This window comes from Lissotriton vulgaris, chromosome 6 (assembly GCF_964263255.1).
Source record: "Lissotriton vulgaris chromosome 6, aLisVul1.2, whole genome shotgun sequence".
In the NCBI taxonomy this organism is placed as follows: domain Eukaryota; kingdom Metazoa; phylum Chordata; class Amphibia; order Caudata; family Salamandridae; genus Lissotriton; species Lissotriton vulgaris.
The window spans coordinates 431,063,285-431,086,215 of NC_141694.1; the positions used below are offsets into that span (position 1 = coordinate 431,063,285).

The 22,931-nt window shown below is 42.7% G+C and overlaps 1 protein-coding gene across 1 annotated transcript in view; it reads right to left on the bottom strand.

The window, feature by feature from the left end:
* Positions 1-4,162: 4,162 nt before the first annotated feature.
* Positions 4,163-22,931, bottom strand: part of BMP5 (bone morphogenetic protein 5) — a 469,301-nt gene continuing 450,532 nt past the window's right edge. Inside the window, exons 6-7 of the mRNA XM_086926447.1 lie at positions 15,598-15,708; positions 4,163-4,875 (exon numbers count right to left, since the gene is read on the bottom strand). Of these exons, the coding sequence (XP_086782573.1) occupies positions 4,726-4,875; positions 15,598-15,708 (261 nt within the window). The 3' untranslated portion in view covers positions 4,163-4,725. The remainder of the gene's footprint in view (positions 4,876-15,597; positions 15,709-22,931) is intronic.

Below are 22,931 nucleotides of genomic sequence, written 5' to 3' on the forward strand. Positions count from 1 at the left end.
CACAGGTATGATGTCTTGGGAATCCGCGGGCCGCCAGGAAAGGCTTGCCGGGCCGCCCCAGGCCCGCGGGCCGTACTATGAGTACCCCTGGACTAGGATGACAGACGAACATAAGATAATAATAACAATAATGGGGCAGTTAACTTTAATCCTGATAAAAGCCTGGGACTCCCACAGGCCTAATAAAAAGTGTCAACACTAGAGAGGGTGTAGGGTTATCACATCCCATCTACACCCAACATATATTTGTATCAATACTATGGACACCTGTTATTAAAAGGGATCCTTCGGTGTTCCAAGGTATTTGTATTTTAGAAGACCTCATCAGGAAAATATTACAAGTACTCTCTGGAAAATGGTTGAACCAATACTGGCTCACAGGGACCAGGTTGAGAACTCTTGAAGAAGCATGCCGCTAATAGAGTTGGTAAGAGTCTTGATAATAAAACCATAAGGTTTCTCTGGGTGCCAACTTCCCTTGTTTTATTGTGACTTGATTTAAACATCAATGAACTGAAGGCTGTAGGATACCTTCACATGTAGGATATTTAGTTAACAAATGTTAATTGCACAGTTAACAAATGTTGGTTATAATCCGAATTTGAATTTTCTTAACCTAATGTGTGCCCAAAGCTTTAGGCCTGTCCCTAGTAAAGTAAGTTCAAGGACCTGCCCTGTGACCAGAAGAGGGGCACCAATCATGCTCTCATTGTGGATGGGGACTACTGTGCCATTAGTGGGTATAACGAAAGTGGCAGCATACCATGTTTTGTGACCAGACCTTTTTATCTGTGTCAGTGATATTTTGACCTACTGCCACTTCTTGTGTAAAGGGCCACTCTGAAGTCACTGGGATCAAGTTTGGAGGCCTCTGGTTTAAAGTGGCACAAGATGAAGGATGAGGAGAGCTCCCCAGATAGTGGAAGTGTATTGCTTGCATTCCTGTGGCTGGGGTTAGAAATCTGGACACTAACATGGGGAGAATGGAAACAGGGAATCCGTCAGAAAATCCTCGACGAGTACTTTCTTAGACATGAGCAGCTGACTCGTTCTTCCTGGAAACTGCCATGTAGTTAATGATAGGGGTGAGATGTGGGACTGAAGTTTCGATCGCTCAAAATGAGGAATATTCTAGGTCCGGCAGAGAGATGTGTCTGTCCCTGATTTATGCTTCAGGAAGGCTGATGATAGTCAGGTGCTGAAACCTCACATTTCGTTGTGCCCATATTGTGAGGACTCCTGCTTAGAGACAGTCTCATAGCTGCCTGCTGTGGTATGCATCACTTTACACAAAGGCTGTATCTGAAGAGTAACCTCAGAAAAACACTTGAAAGAGAACCCCTCAAAAATGGTACTGAAGTTTGAGACAGTGATTTCACTGCCATATAGTAAATTGTGTAAACATGACTATCAAACATCCCCATTTTGATCAAGTTCCAAGTTCTTCAGGACTAAGGATGGAAGTGCTCCACAGAACCATTAAAGGACTTATGACCAGGGCTGCTGTTTTCCTGGCAGCTAGTCTCCCAGAGGAGAGGGCACATCATGTGAAGTCTGCATGTTCTGCTGGATGAGCTGAGGGTCTGCCTTGTGCCTAGAAGTCTACCTGTCTGCTGAGAGAGGGAATGAGTCGTTATGGCCCTTCAGGAGGAGAGACTCTCTAGAAGGCAAAGAGAAGCAGGTTTCTGGCATGGGAAAACGCAGAGATGCTGAGCTGTCCAAGAGAGTCCACAAGGGATTTCCTATGCTGCAAGTGGGTCTCCAAGACTCTGATAAGACCTGTACCCCAAAGACCACAGCTGATATGGGCTGTGATTCAGTACTGCCACCTCTGATGGAATGAGAAGCTGCAATGGTGCTCCAAGAGTGCTGATTGGCCTGAGAAAGTGGTAACTATCAGGAGTGCATACCTGTTTCTGCATCAGCTTGGAGAAGGGCCACAACTACCTTACGATGGTATTTGTTTGAACCTACCCTGATCAGTCCTGTAACTGCCTTGTTGTAGAGTTTACCTGCATCATCCTGGACGAGGGTCACTACTGCTGAATGCTCTAGGATCCCTATATCAAAGCCCACTGAGCTGCATTCATCTGTTCCACCTGAATGACGTGGAAGGTGAGGACGCAAGCTGCATTAGTTCTCCCTCTCAACGGATCAACAATAATAAGCGAGGTCTACTGGTAACTTGCGACTAGGACACAGAACCATAACACGTTGACTCACTGCAAGAACTTGAGACTTTTTCTGACTGCAACTTAAATGGGTGTAAGATCAAAGTGCCTGTTTTCTCATTTAAAACTGTTGGGAACATTTTCAGTACTTGGTTATGTTTCATGCTTCTGCTAAATAATGATGTTGTTGACTACAGCAAATCGGTCATAGTAGCCTATTGAGTAGAGGATGGGCTGAGTAAAATGGGCATTAGCAAGAGTAAACCCTGTAGTCACAAATTATATTGTACAGTATTTGATTCTGCTACTCGATTAAAAGCACTTTATTTTACAAAAAGAGAAGTACTGGGCTGGAGATTAAGGGCCATATTATCAAGAAAGGGCGATACATTATGGCCGCTTTTATCGGCAGGAAACTGCCGCTAGTTGCGGCGATAATGGGCTTGATAATATGCCCTTGTGAATTCCCATAGAAGCCCAGGTCAACACCAGAACCTGGGCTTCTAGGGGAATTCACAAGGGCATATAATCAAGCCCATTATCGCTGCTTTAGCAGCAGTTTCCTGCTGATAAAAGCGGCGATAATGTATTGCCCTTTCTTGATAATATGGCCCTCAGTTACTTTGTCCTTAGGCAGTTTCTTGCCTCTTCCAATACCCTGCGCAGAAGCCTTTGACTGCTCACCTTCATTACACTTAAGTCAGCTGTGGAGAGGGTTAAGATTGGCTCAATTTGCAGACTCATGGTAGGACAAATCCTCAGAACACTGATGGCAAAGAACCTACACCGCCATAGTTTGGCCTAGTTGAAACTGCCTGTCTTATGCCCCCCAGACGTGTTCTCACACAGTGGTAGCATTGCTGTTGCATCATCGCACAGACTGAGCTGTCCTGCCACTATCAGACTGAAGACACAGGAAAAACGTGAGGAATCAAGGCCACCCTAGGACAATCCAACTTACTTAAACTGACTCGGGGTTATGGGGGTGATGGTGGATGCACAGTTTAAAGCGATCACAATAGTGGCAAATTCATAATTGACTAAGCTGTATCAACAACATATGAATATTAAAACTCTCCAAAGTTATGAAGACAAAAAATGTACCACATTTATAATCACTACCATTTTGATCATTTTGGCACCCTCCTAGCTAGAATCACATGAATTGCAATCAGATGATAACAATGCATATGACGAGAAACAGGAGAGTAGGATAGTGACATATTATTAATAACCCTATTTAAAAGCTGTAATTGTTTGCAGTATTATGTCGCAGTTCTGCCTGATGCAGCTAATGTTAATACGCAAATGTATCTTGCTTAGAATCAATATTTTAAAACGTACTCTTATGTTAGAGTACGCTGTGGTATTTTAAACACGTTTGGAGCAGGACACAACAATCACACACATAGAAACATATTTACATATTTAAAAATTAAGCTACTCTGACAAGGTTTATAGACTAACACAACATATGTCTTCATGTTAAGCAAATGTCACCATCAAACACAATACTATATTTCATTTACAAATAAAAAAGGCAAAGTTTATGCTATTATCACCTCGATTATCGACACTGTACTGTCATTTAGTTTTTGGTAACTCACTTTTACTTATTACCAGCTAAGTAAAAATTCCTTATATCACCTTTAACAAGTTTACCAGATTTTGTTCAAACCTAAGTCTGTGTATCCATATAAAGTGTATTTAGGCGTTAAAACATTTTGAAGTACTTTGTTCGAGTGTTTTCTATTTTCCACAACATATTTTAATGGTAAAACATTTTGTATTCTTCTTCTAGGAAAAGGAACTAGCTTTATTTTAGGTTAGAAGATTATCACACAACGTGTTCATGTTCATTTGTCCCGCTGTAAGAAGGACTGAGAATTACCAAAGCTATGCTCACTTTACAACATTTTACACAAACTAGGACATAACACACTCATACAGTTGTACAGCTCTTTGAAAAGAAAATAGTCGAAACAATTAGGCCCAATCTCCCAGTTTCACCTGCCATTTATTCGTTCTGACACAGTTCAACTTTTCACTATGTGTAATGGAGCAGAACTTCTAAAACAAAAATGATGTTTATTCAAGCATTTTCAACCTTCGTTTGTTAGTGCCATTCTCTAAATAAATATTCTATATTAGCTTTCATTGGCACAAAGTAACCAAATGTGTTTAATTTCCCATAACAATATAAAATAGTAACAAGAGTTCTCTGTCAAATTTTTGAAAAAATAATCACAGAAAGATGTTTGTTCAAAGTGTTGAAAACGAATGAAATGGGTCTCTGCCTGACCGGGAACAAATAATCCTTTGAGGTTTTGCAGAAGAAAGAGTGGGTTTGTATAATACATTCTGTTAACGTTTTCGTCCAAACAGAAGCAGCTATATACTTTTTAAATAAATAACAAGTCCTACTATATACATAATACTGTACACAAGAAGTACACTGGATTCAGTTCAAGGGTGCCGCTGTATCTGCAAGTCTCTTTGCTAAAAAGGCCTGTAAAACAATCCTTAATTTTTTACAGTTTCTCTTTTGCCAGATTTAATGACATCCACAGGATCGCACGACCATATTTCTGTATTTTTTTAAAATGACATTGGAGCTGTCATCAAAGTAGAGTACTGAGATGGCGTTTAACTTTGTTGGTGCGCAACAGGGTTTCGGAACGTGGTCAGGAAACATGAGGTGGACCTGTGAAATAAAAAAAGTAAACAACATAAATGGATCTGTTTGAAAAGAAGACTGTTTATTCACTGTGGCACTGTGTCAAGGTTAGTAATTTGGATATTTGATTTGTAAATACTGGTGTAAAAAATTCACGGTTCTATAAACAAACGACAACAAATCCCAAATGAGTAGCGAGTAAACATTCACCATAGAGAAAATGGATGTCTAAACTATGCCGTCCCTCAAGAGCAATATCACCTCAGATTTATACATCCTTTATAATCAGTACATTTTGTAAAACAAAACAAAAATGCTCAATACCCTTATTTGCCATCCGACTGAATAGTTTTATATTTTCTCATGAAGCTTAATGTATTTTTAGACGTGTTAAAAGTCTAAATAAATGTAATGTATTTGTTATCATGGATGGCATCGGCCTTTTGGAATGGAATGGAATGGAAATGTGTTTTGTAAAGCGCGAATTGCTGCCCTGAGGCGTCCAAGCGCTAAAAGAAAAAGGTGCTAGCTGAGGAGGCCCGTGGGCCGGACGAAAAGAGATTCTATTTATTGAACAAAAAAGTTTTCAGTTGTTTGCGAAAAGAAGGCATCTTAGGGTTGGATCTCAGGTGAAAAGGGAGTGAGTTCCACATCTTGGCCACATTATAGGAGAATGATTGCTCCCGAATCTCTACTTGGAGTAATATAGCGAATAACCAGGCTCCTGTACCGTTGATAGAGAGGTACCCCTTCTCAGCTTCCCGTCATGCCACTTTTTGAAAGGTGTTAAACCACACTTCTAAAATAGCTTCTAGGTGTATTCTATCTTTCAACGGTTGTATTTGCTAATAGTTATGCTTTTTTATTGAGTTGAAATTTGTGCCCATATTTTATATCCAAAGTGATTTATAATTGAGGTTCATCTTTTTTGGTGTTTGCCTATTTTTTAGGCAATTTTGTCTGGCTTACATTTATTTTTAAAATGTATATTTATGTCGCCTTTAAAGTTGTATCCTGTGGAACTATTGTTAATTAATAACTTTGGAAAGCTTCCTGTCGCCCATCGGGTTTATATGCACAGTAGTACAAACATAAAAAGCATTACTAAACAAGCATTTATAACGCAATAGGTCTCGCATTTGCAAACGTTAGAGCTATTGGCATTGTAAATGACAAACCTTTTATTTATATGTTGGTTTTGAAAACAGACAAATAAATGGCATTGTCATTTACAATGCCAATAATGTACTCTCTCGCAAATGCGATCCCTATGGCATTTGCAATGCAATAGGTCTCGTTTTTACGCAAGTTTGAGCTATTAGCATTGCAAATAACAAAGCGTTTTATTTATGTTTCAAAAACCAAAACATAAATAAAAGGCCTTGGCATTTACAATGCCAAATGCTCAAACTCGCGTTAAAAGCGAGACCTGTTGCATTGCAAATGCTTGTTACAGCAGGGCATAAATAGCAACAATCTGTCGAAACCCAGCTATTTTGGAAGCTACCAACAAAAGGGTGTCTGATTTCTGGCGAGTTATAAAATAATTACTGCCACATTGCTATGGCCCTTTGATATCCCCAACCTGCTCAGGAAGCTTCAAAGTTTCCTACAGTACAGTTTCTGGAGACTCAGCCTAAACATGGACAAGATTCAGGCACACAAACACACAACGGCACAACGGAATGGAAAGGCGTCCCCTGCAGTGGCCTGGTAAGCAATGCCTTGGACCCTGGCACTTTTTTTATTTACAAATTTAGCACTGAATTACAAATACGTTGTGGGTGAAGTGGGATATGAGAGGAATAAAAACAGTAACTCTAGTGCCTTTTTTAAAACAACACTTTGGAGCACTTTTCAGCATATTAAATATCTGCTCTTAGTAGCTGTAATGGGGCTCAACGTACTGACCCCTGTAAGCATAAAAGGGTGAACTGATTTTGAGGCGATGTGAACCCGTAACTTTTAGATGTACATGAATATTAAAATTACTGAGCATTTGCGCAGACCACATTTCTGAAAGTGCAACCATAATAAGTTTGTTCCACCACTACTAGACACAGCCCCCCATACCTAAAGAAGATAGCCAAACCTGACCCCCCAAATCCTCCAAAGAATCTATAAAAACGTGTCTATAAAAACTTTTTTTTTAAAGATAACACACTAACCATGTGCCTCCATCTGAAAGGATACCTCCCTGCAACACCTTGCTTTCATTTGTCCACCAATACTATCTATGCACTTTAATCCCATTTCAGCTGAGTACAAGCACCAGAAGGATGGCAGAAACCCTGACCTCCTAGTGATAATACAGACAACTATCAGGGCTTTAAGTGGGCTGGGTCTCGAGGGGTCTGAGCACCGGCAGTTTTTTTAAGGGGACCTCGAAACGGGTCTCTATCGGGCTCTGTTTTGAGCCCTGGCACAGGCGCTCCATTTTTTTTCCGGACTGCAGTGACAGCAAACTGTCACTGCAGTCCAGAAAAAAGTGCCAGGGCGGACAAAGCCTGATAGAGACCCGTTTCGAGACAGCAGGAACGTCGATGTGCGTTGCCCAGACTGCTCACTTCTCACTGGTGAAGAAGTTACGGCATGACGTCATGCCAGGTGAGCGTTGTGGGGTAGGGAAATCCTTTAAAGAGTCATTTTCTTTCTGGATTTCCCTTCTATTTCTGAAACGCAAGAGCAGCAGCATTGCGGTAGGGTCACCAGGGCTTCAATTGGAAGCTTTTTCAATGTTATATGTAACCAGCCATAGTTGCAGCTTATTTATCTTATGCAACTAATACCCATTTACAAAGCCAATAGTCCTTACTTGTTGTAGGTGTAATGTGACTTGTTGCCTCACATATTTGGATGCAATGACAGGAACAACAAAATACAAATTGGGCGGCACACTATGCTAAACACAGATTTTTAGCGTAAGTGTGTTAAAGCCACGCCCCCTAATTGCATTGACCACGCCCCTTTGAGAGACCCCCCCAGTTTTTTCATCCCAGTTAAAACCCTGACAACTATTATAGTCAAATAATGTAAGATGTTGCTTCTTGGTAGGCTGCCTAGAGCACCTTACACTGCAGAATATAAACAGGAAAGGCATGTGTGCACCAGACAGTGGTATATAATAAAAAAAATGCAAATTAGGGAATGGGCTATAGAAGTGCACTCCCTTCCGTCCGAGTAGGAAGGTGATGGTGCATAAACACTGATATAATGCCGTAATACTTCACAAGTAAATGCAATTACAAGTTAATTTCTGCAGAATGGGGCATACCTGTGAAGATTAGTTTTTACCAAGCGGAATTCCACACAGTATTTAATTTTTTATAAGGATTATTGGTAGGAGGAAAATGTTACAGATGCCCTGGGGGCGGGGTGGGCATCTGGCAGGACTAGATAGGAAAGGAAAGGAAGCTGCCTTGTGGGTAAGTATTACATACTCCCCCTGTGCTGGTATGGGGCGAGGCAGGGTCCAGTAAACAGAGCAGGGTTGCATTGTATAACAAGTTTGCAAATTTATAAAAATATTATATATGTAGTTAAATGCAGCAGCACGATCTGAAAATACAGCAGTTTAAAGGAAGGCATATGGGACAAATTGTATTTGGGGCTAAAATCAGCATTCTGCAATGGAAGGGGCGAGAGAGTCATGACTTCACAGGGGAGGGGTAGAGTAAATACATACTAGTGGGCAAAGCAATGCTAGCAGGAGCCTATAGCAGGAGTTATAAGCCCTGTATGAAATGTCAGCAGAGGGGAAAGACATGAACACAGGTACTTAGAGTCAGAGACGCCACACAGAACGGAGCAAATTCCTCTCGGCTTCTAACCCCCTTTTGATCATGTGGTGATGTTTCATGTCGGTCAGATCACATGAAATGGGAGAGTGGGTCACAGTGGCATGACAGACAGCCTTGGGAGCACTTCTTTTTCAAGGCATGAGGACTATTGTAGGGGTACTTCTTGATCATGGCAGAGAGCAGCACCATGGGCACACTGCTCAGTCACAGCAAAGCAACCCACTCTTGGCACCGCAAGGAGACTGGCCACAGCAGGGTGATGGTAACTAGTCAGCTCCGTTGTCAGTGACCACATCAAGATACTCTTTTTAGGGTTCTGTAATATTCATTTTTAGACAAGATGGTTCTGAAGCGTAACTACACAAAGTCTGAATGTCTGAATGAGAAAGAATGTTCTTTTACTATAATTTGAATGAAGACTAATAGACTTTCTGCTATCAATCTAGGAGTTATGGTGAAAATACAAAGGGTTTCTCCACACTGTCAGAAAGTCAACAATCTGCATTATTTCTTTTGGCCTATTTAGAAGTGGCGGAAGACTCAAGTAACATAGGGCTAGATGTAGGTAATCACAAATTACCTATTCTTAAATACCGAATTTTACCAATTCGGTATTTAAGAATCGGTAATTGTGATGTAGGAAATAATTCGGTAAATTTTACCAATTCGGTAAGATTCCTTATTACCGAATCGGTAATACCGATTCGGTAATAAGGAATCACCTACCCATTTATTCCTATGGGCCAGGAGGCCCAAAGGAACGAATGGGAAGACATTCACTATTACCGATTCAGTAAATACCGAATCAGTAATAGGGGGAGCATATCCAAGGGTGGCAGGGTGTCACATTGACACCCTGTTGCTCCCCTGAATGGTGCATGTGTGCACATGTGGCGCACATACATGCCCTAAGGGCAAGTATGTCTGCCACATGGCACTTTTAAAAATGGACAAAATTGCTTTTTAAAAGGTATTCGATATTTACCACCAACTTGTAGTTGGTGGTAAATAACGAATCCTTAAACCAAGAAAGCACTCACTTGAGTGCTCCCTACATATGATTTAAGGATTCGGTAATTTACCGATTCCATAAATTAAGGAATCGATACTTTACCGATTTCCTAATTTAAGGAATCAGTAAATTACCAAATCCTTAAATCCAGCCTCCTACATCTCAAAGGGCTATATACCTTGTCGGTAACAGCAAATGTACCGATTTGAGGCCATTACCGACTGGTATTAGCCCATAGTTATTATAGGTCTGCGCCATCCCCTTTGTTCTGAGCATTGACTTCTCTTTTGGGCAGCTATCTGCATTATAAAATCGATGAGAGCAGTTCATGCTGCGGGCCTGTTAATACCCAGTGATAAAGCATCTGTAAGATCCTCTTAGAGTCACTGATAGAAGACCGCATCATCTGCCTTATCAGTCCACGAAAGCTCAGAACTAAGAATTAAGAAAAAAAGGTGTCCAAATGGTTTAGCCTGTTAGTTTGATTAACAAACATCTAATGAGCAGCAAATCAGCAATGTTGCCCAACTTTAATATTTAGTATTTCAATATGATAGTTTAAAATACTTTTTTGTCCTGTTGACTGGAAAACAATATGGCTCGGCCATAAAGTGTAGATTACATTGTGCTATAAAAAACTAGAACATTTCCTGGATCTCCAAAAATTATTTTGGGACGTGTAATATTAACACTGGGGTATGTGCATAGGAACTATATTCTGATTTGTCCATCAGCAGACACCAATACCATCCCCACTAGCACCTTCATTCACAAGAACTGCGGGTTCTTTTTAAAGCTGAATCAATTTTTGTCCAAAAAAAACTCTTTCATATCATGAAAGAGCTGCTTCTTGTCCTGAGAATCAAGAGAGCTAGTATTGGAAGTCTTTCTTTTACCTACCTCGTGGTCAAGGTTTGGAACACTCTGCCTACAAGCCTTAGAATGGAGGAAAATGTTATGAGTTTCAGAAAAAACCTAAAGGTCTATCTTTTTCCCTAATCTTTCTTTTAGCCATTTTAAGTCATTCACTCTTACCACCATGACAGTGCTGGGAATCCCGATGTTCAGGTAGTCATTCACTTTATAAAACTGGTGCACAGAATAGTATCATGCTGTTTCTAGTCCCCCCTGAATTTCAGCAATTGCATTAGTCATAGCCTGCAAAGGACTGGCCTCAGGGTGCATAATCAAACTAATTGGGGACTTGCAAACTGTCAGGGATCCACTGAAGTGCCAATCAATCCCAAGCTGATCCCTAAAGTGCCCTAAACCTTGAGTCGACACTGTCAGATACAGTGTCACCGCAGAAGGGAAGGAGTTATGAGAGGGAAAGAAAAACTGTGCCAGTTGCAGAGGGTAGCACTGGCTCGTGAACCCAGAAGTCTCAGAGTTGAATTCATCAACGATGCAGACTGCACCACTTCAGAAAAGATACACATTGAGTATAAAGTGCCCTATCCTTATCTCAATACATGTTTCTCAGTAATTAGTTCATAGTCTAATTCAACTGCCTCATCGAAGTCGAACTTCATAATGAGTCCAAGGAAGATCAAGAACCATGTTTCGTTCCAGAGAAGGAGACGGCGAGTCAGAAAACAAAGCCCAGTGAAGGCAGGAAATGGGCATGCTTGTAAGAGGTGCCCATGGGGAGGGAAGGGAGAATAATAAAACAGGGGGGCTCATTTATGAGGTTTTGCCGTAGGGCAGCACAGCAGGCCTTCCTGCTACGCTTCCCTTACGGCAAAAGAAAAGGGCAGGAATGTGCTGTATCTATAAGATACCTTGTTGTGCCTAGCTTCCCCCTCCCCAGGGGAGGCATACAATTTCTCGTAAATCTGGGGCAGTGTCAAAAGGCCATGGATGTTGCTGGGAACGCCACTAGCAACACCCATTGCACGCCCCTATTACGGAGAACACTGCGTTAAAGGGACAGATACGTACAAGGCAGCATTAAGTCCAAAAGAGTGGCTTAGTGCTACCTGATAAATATCACCCAGGCTTCTGCGCCATGGAACGTAAAAAAAAAGTGACGTTCCAGAGGCACAAGGAGTCTCATAAATGATGCCGAGGGAATGGAATGGCAGGATGCGAACCGAAGCAACCACCAGAAAACCAACGTATACACAAAATGGTAGAAGACAGAGACCCTAAGGAATTGTTCAGTCTTGTATTATTACTGCCAATGATGGACTGGATATGCCCCTACAAAGAGAAGCTAAACAAAGCTAGGTGTTATCACTTACGAACTCCCTTAGTCTACAGCCTTTAAGACTCAATTCCCAAGTTTGCCACAAAGGCCATGATTTATTCCTCCTTGTAATCTGAGTTCATCTTTTGCCCTGCCAGATATTACCTTATGGTAAATGTAGGTAAAAACCCCTCTGAGTTTTCTCTAGCTGCAGGAATAGCTTGCATATCATGCTAAGGGAAATATGTGGGTGGGTGCATTGGAATGTGAATGGTCTGTTGAAGTGGACCCTGACAGTTGAGGTATCCATGCGTCGGTCTAACAATTATAAATAAAAAATACATAAGCTAAAACTATTAAGAAATACTAAGCAGCAGAATATCTTCGATGAAATGTAGAAACCCCATTAGCTATTTACGTGATCCAATGAATGCAGAATTAAAGGTGAGGCACTAAATAAAATGGAAAGGCAAACGTTAATGTAAGCGATTATGTACGAGTCCACGTTTGAACAACATATCACCTAGGCTAAAAAGAAAATATTTAGCTGCTGTATTGAAGTAATTGTAGCAGTTCGACAAAGTAATTACAAAGAATACTTGAATTCTTCACCCGAAATTATAAATTCCTGTAGAAATCTTTCACGTAGGATTTTTAAATGCTATAGTCATCACAGGGACTTATTGAAGTAGTACTAGCGTAGATAAAAAGCAATGTGTCTAGAGAAGAAATGCCTTATTTCCAAGTATTACTCGCCTTGTAGAATCTGAACAAGCATTAATGTGAATAACTACAAAAGATACATAACCTTTACCTGAGCAGGGATCCTGCAGGTAATGAAAATGGAGACAGAGAGCTCGAGACGAAAATGGGAGCAGCTATCTAGTTTAAATCTGATGATTAAACAGCCTAGATCAATTGCCTCTGCCCCTCTTGCATGTGGTCTGTACATTTAGTAGGTTACATATGTTGTGTATTTGCCAATGATGTTTTTTCCCTTGCAGAAGCTTTTTGATGAGATCCATCAGTGTATATGAAGGAATAGTATGCAGTGCCTCCCGTCCATGAATATGTGGTAAGTCAAAGCATATGGGACACTACAATAGATAACCAACAACATTTACATGCAGTCTCACTAATTTCCAGGAAAGAACGGAGGGAAGGATATTCCTGCCTAGCCTCTAATCAATTGTTCTGGCTGCCACTTAACCACCAGGCTCACTTTTAATACCCTGACTGAAATTGTGTGCCTGCAATTCCACTACATCAATCCCTTTTGTCTTAAGAATGAAACAGAAGTACCTACACCCTCCGCATATAAGCATACAATACATTATATTCAAAACATAAGCATTGAACTACCAGCCATCATCCTGATTAGCTTAATAAAAAAGACACTGAAAAAAACATTGCTTGGAACCAACCAAACAATGTCATCCACAAAGATGGCTTGCAGCCCAACTACCAATTCAGTTTCCAAGCCATTTCAGCATAAAAGAGGCAAATGTAAACGAGCAGGATGATGTATGGCATATTTGGATAGGTAGGTAGATGTTGATACAACTGATCGCAGCAGAGTGAAACAGATACTAGAACACCACATGTACTTTTGAAACTAGGGTCTAAGCTGGTTCCAATACTTCATGACATAGATATTTGACGATTTGAGGCCACAGCTCCTCCGATACCCAAAGTAGTTTTGGGTGTCTACAAGGATGGATCTTAGCTCGCGTCTTGTTCAAAGGTTACATGAACCATTGCATTGCACCAATAAAAAAGTGCTTATCTAAGCTACAAACCTGAATGCAAGAGAACTTTCTTCTACTAAATCCCCAAAAATAGAATCCCTTTTCCTGTTAACCTCTCTTAAGAAACATCTTAAACCCTCACTTCAGAATTCCCTAGATAGGTACGTCTTTTCACACACTGCAATAACAACAAATCCTTTAGGAGTCACTCTTATTCTGCTCTCACTCTTTGTCCCCATATTAACTTAATGGTGAAGACCACAAAGTGTTACCTTCACAGTCCTAAGAAAGATCCACCACTTCCTGTCCCTCTATCATGTCCAAATAGACATCCGTTCAATAATTTTCTCAAGACTTGATTGTCCATGGCCTACACCAGCTTCAGATCACAGCAACAATTCAATTTAAAACCTGTTGCCTTGTCCATAAAGCTATTCATGACAGCACACCTTCAAATCTAACAGATGTTCTCATGGTGCTTTTGGGGGCCGCGGAAGTCATGAAAACCTATAAATGTAGCATTTCCACAACACCGAAACAGTGCTACTCAGGAGCGGCCACCACATCTTTGAACCCCCTATCCCCAAAACTTTGAGTGCACATGCAATGATGGAAAACCCCTGAAAATAGTCTTATGAGAGTTGTATTAGATTTTTTAATAATTATGAATTCTGTAATTTTGATCTGTTATGTAATTGAATTGTGTTAATGTGGTACTTTTGTGAATTTTATGAAATTCGAATAAAGGTCTTTTGAACTTTGAGTGCACATCGCATTCCAGAAACTTAAGGCTTACTCTTTAGACACCACCCAAGCTAAGTTATAAACGACCTTGTTTCACAGAAAGTATGGATAAGGGCACGAAATGTTTTTGTTATTACTTTCTGCTCATTTTGATGTAACCCAGTCGTTTCAAATTGTTTAAAAACACGTGGTTAAACATGAACTACAGAGAAGGGCAGACAAACTCTCAACCACTAAGATAACAGTAGCATCTTGGATGGTACCTGAAATCATTCAAATACAAATCTTACAATCATCATAAACATAATTCAATAACAGCAGGTTAATATGTAAAACGAAGAAGCACTTGATGCTGCTGCTGCATCAGCAAAAGCAGAGCGTGTGGGATAAGTGTCTTACCATTGACGAAGCGGATGCTTTTGGCATTGCAAAGCAGACTGTGGTCACAGAGGAGGCCCCCTGGCTGCCTCCTGCGCCCTCACCCTGCGCCTTCAGTTACCATGTCCCTAAAGCTGTGGCTAGGTGGTGGAGATGGTGACCAATGAGTACAGGAGCAGCACTAGCACTAGATAGCTACACAGGGACAAACTCATGTGGATGAAAGAAGACCCATGTTCTGAGAGATGACTTTTCACCCCTCTGTTGCCTACTTTTATTTTACATTTTCCTATTTTACCTCACATTCTCTTTCTGCAAAGTAGCTATGTCCCACAATTAACATTAAAAATGCTTACAAAACTAAAACAGCCAAACCCTGCATATTATCATTCTCCATCGCTCTGTGACTTGCAAATAGCAATGTTAGGTTCTACGTGTGCCAACTGTAGGAGAACATCTGAAGTAAATGCACATGGAAGGAGAGGAGGAAGGAAAGGGTCACCTGAGAGGCATATAGTAATGACCCATCACCCAGGCTACCGTGCCTTCCACACATCTGAAGAATCAATCAGCTCATGGCGCTCAGACAGGGGAACCACAGCCGGGTTGGCGTTCTTTTCTCAGAGCCTAGCTGGAATTAAATCTCGAGGAAGCATAACATAAACTTGTCAAATTGTGCATTCGACAAATGTTAACTACCGTATGAGTTCCGACAGTCAGCTAAACACAGTGCTTGACAAAATGATTTCTCAAGCTGCTGTCATATTTCAAAGCAATAACATCACCTCCATCCAACAGCAACAAAATACTTGCTTCAAGGATTATTGTTTCAAGCCGAAAGGAAAATATTATAAAAAAGGAACGCGGAGGGCCACTTACCAGCGTCTGCACTATGGCATGGTTTGTAGCGTTCATGTGAGCATTGAGAGGAAAGGAACATTCACCGTCACAATAAAACGCGGCGTACCCTTCGGGAGCAATGATCCAGTCCTGGAAGGGAATACACACGTTTTAAAAACACGCAGAACATGCTGACAGGGAATTATAATGGAGGTTTTATTTTTAGTCAGCGCTACCAAGTGTCAGAGAAAGACAAAGTTGAGCGCCACAGCAGGTGTGCTGCCATAAACGATACATTTCTTAAGAAAATATATGATAAATAAAACATGGGGGCATATTAGCAAGAACCTCGTTAAAATTATCGCCACGGCGATAATGGGCTTGCTAATATGCACAATAGAATTCCAATAGAAGCCCAGGTTAGATGCGCAGGACATCTACCCTGGGCTTCTATTGGAATTCTATAACACATATTAGCAAGCCCATTATCGCCTTTTTAGCGGCAGTTTTCTGCCGCTAAAACTGCGATAATTTTAAAGAGGTTCTTGCTAATATGTACCTATTTCGGCCTGTCTTATCGTTGGGTACTTTTAGAAAATATTAACGGGTGTGGCACACTCATAGTTTGCCGTATCTCACAAGCAGTATATGTACGCGGATTGCATGGTTGCTTCTAGTCAATGGTTTTTAGAGGTCGCATTATTTCCAACCTGTTCTTTTCACACTAAAATGAATGCAGGACACCTGTTTCGGAGAGCAGCGCCAGGTCCCCTGCACGGTGAGCGGATGTATGTCGTTACAACGCATACTTTTACAACGCATACCTTTACAACGCATTTTTTACACCGCAACATCCATTACAACGCATTCCATTACAATGCATGCCATTACAACGAAATCTTTTAAACTACCTTTACAACGCATTCCACTACAATGCATACTACATTTACAACGCATACCATTACTACGCATACCATTACATTGCATATATGGTAAGTATTGGATAGTGTAGGGGTAAAAATTACTATTTTAACTCCAGGGGGTGCAACAGTAGGGTAAGTGTTGGATAGTGTAGGGGTTAAAATTACTATTCTAACTCCAGGGGGTGCAACAGTAGGGTAAGTATTGGATAGTGTAGGGGTACAAATTACTATTCTAACTCCAGGGGGTGCAACAGTAGGGTTAGTGTTGGATAGTGTAGGTATGCGTTGTAATGGTATGCGTTGTAATGACTGCATTGTAAAGGTATGCGTTGTAGTGGTATGCGTTGTAGTGACATGCGTTGTAATGGTTGCGTTGTAATGGCATGCGTTGTAATGGATGTTGCGGTGTAAAATTTTTGTTGTAAAGGTAGTGCGTTGTAAAAGTTCTGTTGTAAGTGTTGTTACCCCGGTGAGCTCCAGCGGTGATTGCAATAATGGTGGGGGACAAATGCAATCATGGAAGGGCATGTGTGAGTGAGCCCAGAGAGCAAGACCAATACTATCAGGGAGGGATTAGGGAGGTTGCCCTCTGGGAGCTTTTTTTCATGGGTAGAAAGGGCATTTCCAATGGAAACCATTTTAAATATTTCAACAAATTCCTGATTGGCCAGTACTTAGGACCATCCTGAGTGGTGCTTGCACTAGCTAAGCAAGAGAGCTTCCTAGATTGTTAGTTATTTCCCTGGTGAATGTTTCCATTCTCCATAGGTGTTCAGGCCTAAGTGTGAGCTGATGCTAATCAACATAACTTTACCCCTTGTCTTTTGTGTGAATTTTTAATACTTTGTTTTAATGTAAAGTAAGATATTATAACCATACCAAACTATAACTTTACTTTGACCTTTGTTTTTTTGGTGAACTTCTAGGGTTTGTTTTTAACATAAAGAAAGATAGTAATACCATACCAAATTACCCATGGTGGCCAGGCCCTGATCCTACCTTTCCACTCCCATGGATTTCCATCCCACCACTGTGCATGGCCTGTTGCCACACCCTGTGCCCAGCCTTCCGCAGGTTGCTACTCCGCAAACAGTCACTCCATATTTTGTTTGTAATTCATTTTTCCTGTGCCCCAATTTATTTTTAATTTTGGGTCCCAGGGGGCCTGGGGAGGCAGGTTATACTGAACCTGACTTCTTATGTCTTAAAACTGTTTTCAGGACAAAGTGACCAAGGCCCATAGTAGTGTAATGGCAGCAGCAACATTTCTATTTATGTTGCAGCAAGCCAATCAAAGCATTTGCAGTAAAAAGTCCCCTTGGCCACTCGGACAGCTTAATATTCTGAATTCAAGACCAACTGTCACTACAAATGTGAACATAAAATTCTCAAAAACTACTGAACAAATCTACACCAAATCTAAAAAAACACGCTTTCTGAGCTAAGATCTACCTTTGCTACAAATATGGTATAATTTCATTGAGTTGTTTTGGCTGCGGCATTGTCTAAACTTCTCTAAGGAAATTACACGAGGAACTGTGTTTTTTTGGTTCCACCTCTTTTTCATGCAAAATGTGTTCTTTCTATGGCAAGTCTGACCTAACTATAACTACACAATGTCAACCACCAATGTGTAAAAAAAAAAGAAGATATATTTCATTTTAGCTGTGCATTTGTAGATCCCACATGAATTTGCGGCAACATTTAGAGAAAAACATTTTTGGCCCCAGGAGGGGTTCCACCGGGACCCCACTACCAGTCCTAGTGAGATATAGCATCCCTACCCTGCACCCTATGTCTTTTTTCACGTTTTTCTTAGGACTCGTGACCTGCGTCTTAACATGTCTGCCACTATTTCCTAACTGATGTGGTGGCAGCCAATCAGAATTCAACTTGATATCTGTTGGATCTGTGGATTCTCTGTGGCATGATTATGTACACATTTGTTTAACCTAATTTCGTCAAACCTACTGCATGATTTGAGATTCATCAAATGGCACCAACGTTATTAGCAGCACAAAAAAGTAGGTGTGTATATGCATATAAATATTCACTGAAAAAATAAAGGTTACAGTGACGTTATAGTTAGGCTGACATTTCACTCGTACAAAACCAGAGAAATTCAGCAGTTATAATTAGCTCTTCTAACTGTAACTCGCGCCCCCTCAATGCACTGCTTATGCTCACATATCACATCACTCAAGACAAGGTCAGTGACATCACTGATGACATCACTGATGGTATCTCAAATGACATCACTAATGACATCATTCACAGAATCTCTAATGCTCTCACTCAAATACCAAAATAAACTTTCATACACCCACTTCAACTTCAACAATAGCATTATCAAAACCATTGACACACCCATACCCGTACTTACACACCTACTCACTGATTCATAGGACTACACACACTAAGTCACCCACACAGCCACACAGCCACACATACACCAACTCACTCACTAATTCAGCCACTGATATATCCACTCATACATCCACACAGCCACTCACACACATTCAGTCACATAGAGCTACTTACACACCTTGTCTCTCACCCATAGAGTTAATTACACAGCTACGTATGCACCTAAACAGTTACACACACCCACTCACTTAATCATACAGATACACTCACTCACTTATACCGTCACTGACACAAGCACACACTCACCCATAATCCACTCCCACAATCACTCAGTCACACATACAGTCACTCACATACTCCCAACACTCACCTATACTGCCTTTTGCATATGAAGTTACTCAACCACATTCCACTAACACAACCATTCACTCAATGACACAGCAGCCATACACAGTCATCTATGCAGCCCCTCACAGACACACTCACGATCCCATACAGCCACTAAGTCACCCACTCACTCATCCATGCAGGCGGTCACACACACCCTCACCCACCCACACAGACACTCATACAGGTACTCAGACAATCAATCACACATACAGCCACTCACATACCCACTCGCCAACCCATACAGCCACTCAGACACGAACTGACAGACTGATACAGGCATTTGCATAACCTAGTCACTCACCCAAACAACCCCCTTCCCCAGGCCGATTTCGGCACAGGGGAACCCATCCCTCGTGGCCAGGCCTTAATATATATATTTTTGTTTATGGGGAGGGGGGGCCTACGTGGTCCCCCTCCCCAGGCCAACTTTGGCCCTGTGGACACCATCTCCTGGGGCATGGCCACCTCTTTGGGGACCATGGGGGAGCCTCAAGGCCCTGCGGTCCTGGCCAGCTCCTGCCTCCTGCTGGAGCCGGCATTGCTTTTTACTCCCAGGGAGGTGCTGTCATGCAGCTCCCTATGTGTAAAAAGCAAATTGTGCTCCACATGCCCAAAGCAGAGCACACTGTTTGCTATGGCATGGCAGGAGCAGTGGCGGTCCATCTAGGGCTCCTGTAGGGGAGACCCCACAGCCCCCTCCCATTTTCCCTATCATTTGCCCTGGGGAGGTGGTGTTCCCCAGGGCAGCAGGGGAGGTCATAGGACCTCCCCCTCCTTAATTAATAGAAGAAAGTGGCCCATGGAGAAGGTGGTACCAAGGGCAGGGGGTCTGCGAGGCCCCACCATATTGTTTAAATTAGCCCCTGGTGAGGTGGCGGTCCTCAGGGAGGTGGCGGTCTCCAGGGCTGCAGGCGGGTCCAGTAGACCTGTGCGATTTAATGATGAAAAGTGCCCCGGGGAGGTGGCGGTCCCGAAGACTTTGATAAGCCCTCGGAGGGGACCTGTTTGCACCCTCCTATATTTTTGATACGCCCCCGGGACTGTTAAAAGCAAGCGCAGGAATCCGCGCTTCCTTTAAAAAAATAAATGTTTGCCGCAAACTTGCGTGGCAATCATGGATATTTTTTTTAATGCTTTTATGCCATTGAGGGGTTTTCAGGGGACACCAAGACCATGGCTTGGGAGTCAGGGTAGTCCTGCCCTGCCACATTTTCTTTATTTTCACATATTTTTGGTGGGGACTCTGTAAAGCCGAGTCCCAAGATGACTGCCAACACTTCCTGGTTGAAGTGTTGGCAGCCAATTAGAGCAGTGTATTTCCCAGTATGAGCTTGTCTTTGCGACCAGAGATATCATTATAATTTCCGACTTACATTTCTCATAAACTACTGAACAGATTTACACCGAAAAGGCAAAATGCACTTCCTTGAATCAACGTCTACCTTCCTGCCAAATTTGGTGTAAGTCTGTTCAGCAGTTTGGGTTGTTGGTGTGACTAAACGTTCCTATGGGAATCAATATTACAAATGCACCCTTATTTCGAGCCACAAATTATTGCTCCCAACTGCACGAATCACCCTGAAACTTTCCATGACAACTAGAACCTGCCCTAACACTTCTGTTGGAAAATTTCATGAAGATTGTTCAAATGACGCCAAAGTTAAAGCCAACTAAAAAAATGCTTTTCCTATGGAAACTAGGTCTTAACAATAACTCGCCACTGGGCCCCCCTCCTGAGGCTTTTAAAGCCCTGGTGACCACCACCTCCCTGTGACTTAACAAACATTGATGGGGAGGCCAAACGGATCCACCAAGGCCTGGGGACTACCAGCTCCCCGGGACTAAATAACACAAGGGGGGTCACCGGATCCCTTTGGGCCCTGGGGACCACCACTTCCCCTGGGTTTTATTAATTCAAAAAGGAGGGGGACACAAGCGGGCCCCCTCCTGAGGTGTTATAAGCCCCATGGACCACCAGCTCCCTGTGGCTAAACAAACATTTATGGGGTGCCGCATGGACCCCTCAAGGCCCAAGGACCACAACCTCCCAGGGGCTAAATAACACAATAGGGGCCAGCAGACCCACTGGTCCTGGAGACCACCAGCTCCCTGGGGTCAAATATTTTTTTTTAATGGGAGAGGGTGTCCCCGAGGCACCCTTACTGGGTCACATAGGGCCCCAGGGACCACCATCTCCCTGAGGCAGTCCCTGAACAAGAAAGGAGGGCACCACGCTGCCCTCCTCCTGGAGCCATATATGGCCCTGGCAACCACCACATCCCAGGGCTGGCTCCTGCTATTTCCCAGGCGGCCCTCCCCGGGACATAGCTGTTTGCTTTTGCTTGGCAGGAGCTGTAAAAGTAAATACTTTGCTTCCAGCGGGCAGAAGTTGTCAAAGTACTCCAGGCTGCTGGACGCTGAGGTTTCATCTCTTTCCCTGCCCACATGTCTGTGGGCTGGAAAAGAGATGAAACATTTGCTCCTGCATGGAGGGAGCTACCTTTTCAGCAGCTCCCTCAATGCAGCAGCAATGCCGGCTCCTGCAAGAGGTGGGGAGTGGGATAGGGACCGCAGGGGCCATGAGGGTCCCTGGTGGTCCCCATGCTGCAAACTGGGTGCCCAGGGCACATGGCCAGGCCCCAGGGTATGGGCTCTCCAGGAACGAATTTAACCCAGAGAGAGGGGCTGCATGGCACCCGTCACTTATTTGTTCATAGCCGGGTCCGGGAAATAGGCTAAGTGGCCCCCCTCCCCCAAGCAAAATATATATTTTTTAAGGCTAATTCCCGGGTATAGGGTCCCAGCGGCTAAAATTGCCCCATTCAGTTAAAGTAGGGACCCGGGGGGATTCCGTCCCTGGTGTATAAATCGGCCCAGGGATGGGGGCTGCACAGTTTCCCTGCCCCATTCAAATGTGGCCAGGACCTGGGGGATCAATCAATCAAGTTGTACTTGTAAAGCATGGCTTATCACCTGAGAGGGTATCCAGGCGCTTTCCTGCAGTTCTCAGTTAAAGAACCAGGTCTTGAGCCCCTTCCTGAAGTGGGTCAGTGAGGGTGTGGTGCGGAGGTGAAGGGGGATGGTGTTCTGTGCTCTGGTGGCAAGATGGGAAAAGGAGCATCCTCTTGTGCAGCAGCAGCATATGGGAGGGTGCTGTGCGAAGGTAAGGTGTGTGGAGCAGAAGTTTCCAGGGGATAGATGGAAGTACAGGTGGTGGTTCATGTAGGCAGGTCTTTGGTCATGGAGGGCTTTGTAGGCATGGATTAGGAGCATTTCTTCTAGACAGAAAGCCAGTGGAGGTCTTTCACATGCTGGGTGATGTGGGGTCTTCTGGGCAGGTTGAAGATCAGTCTGTCTACTGTGTCTTGATGTGTCTGAAGTCTTTGCATGAGTTTGGTGGTTGTGCCTGCATAGAGTGTATTGCTGAAGTCCAGTCAGCTAATGATGAGGACTTGGGTCACCTTCTTCATGGTGTTGATGGTGATTTACTTGGAAGAAATCTGGAGCATGCGAAGTGGATGGAAGCAGACTGAGGAGACAGCATTGAGCATCTCTAATGAGTTTGCTGTCGAGTATGATGCCAAGGTTGCAGGTGTGGTTTTTCGACATGGGAGCAGGTCCAAGTTCCACCCGCCATCAGGAGTTATTTGAGAAGGAGGTGTGTCTGCCAAAGATCTGAACTTTAGTTTTGTC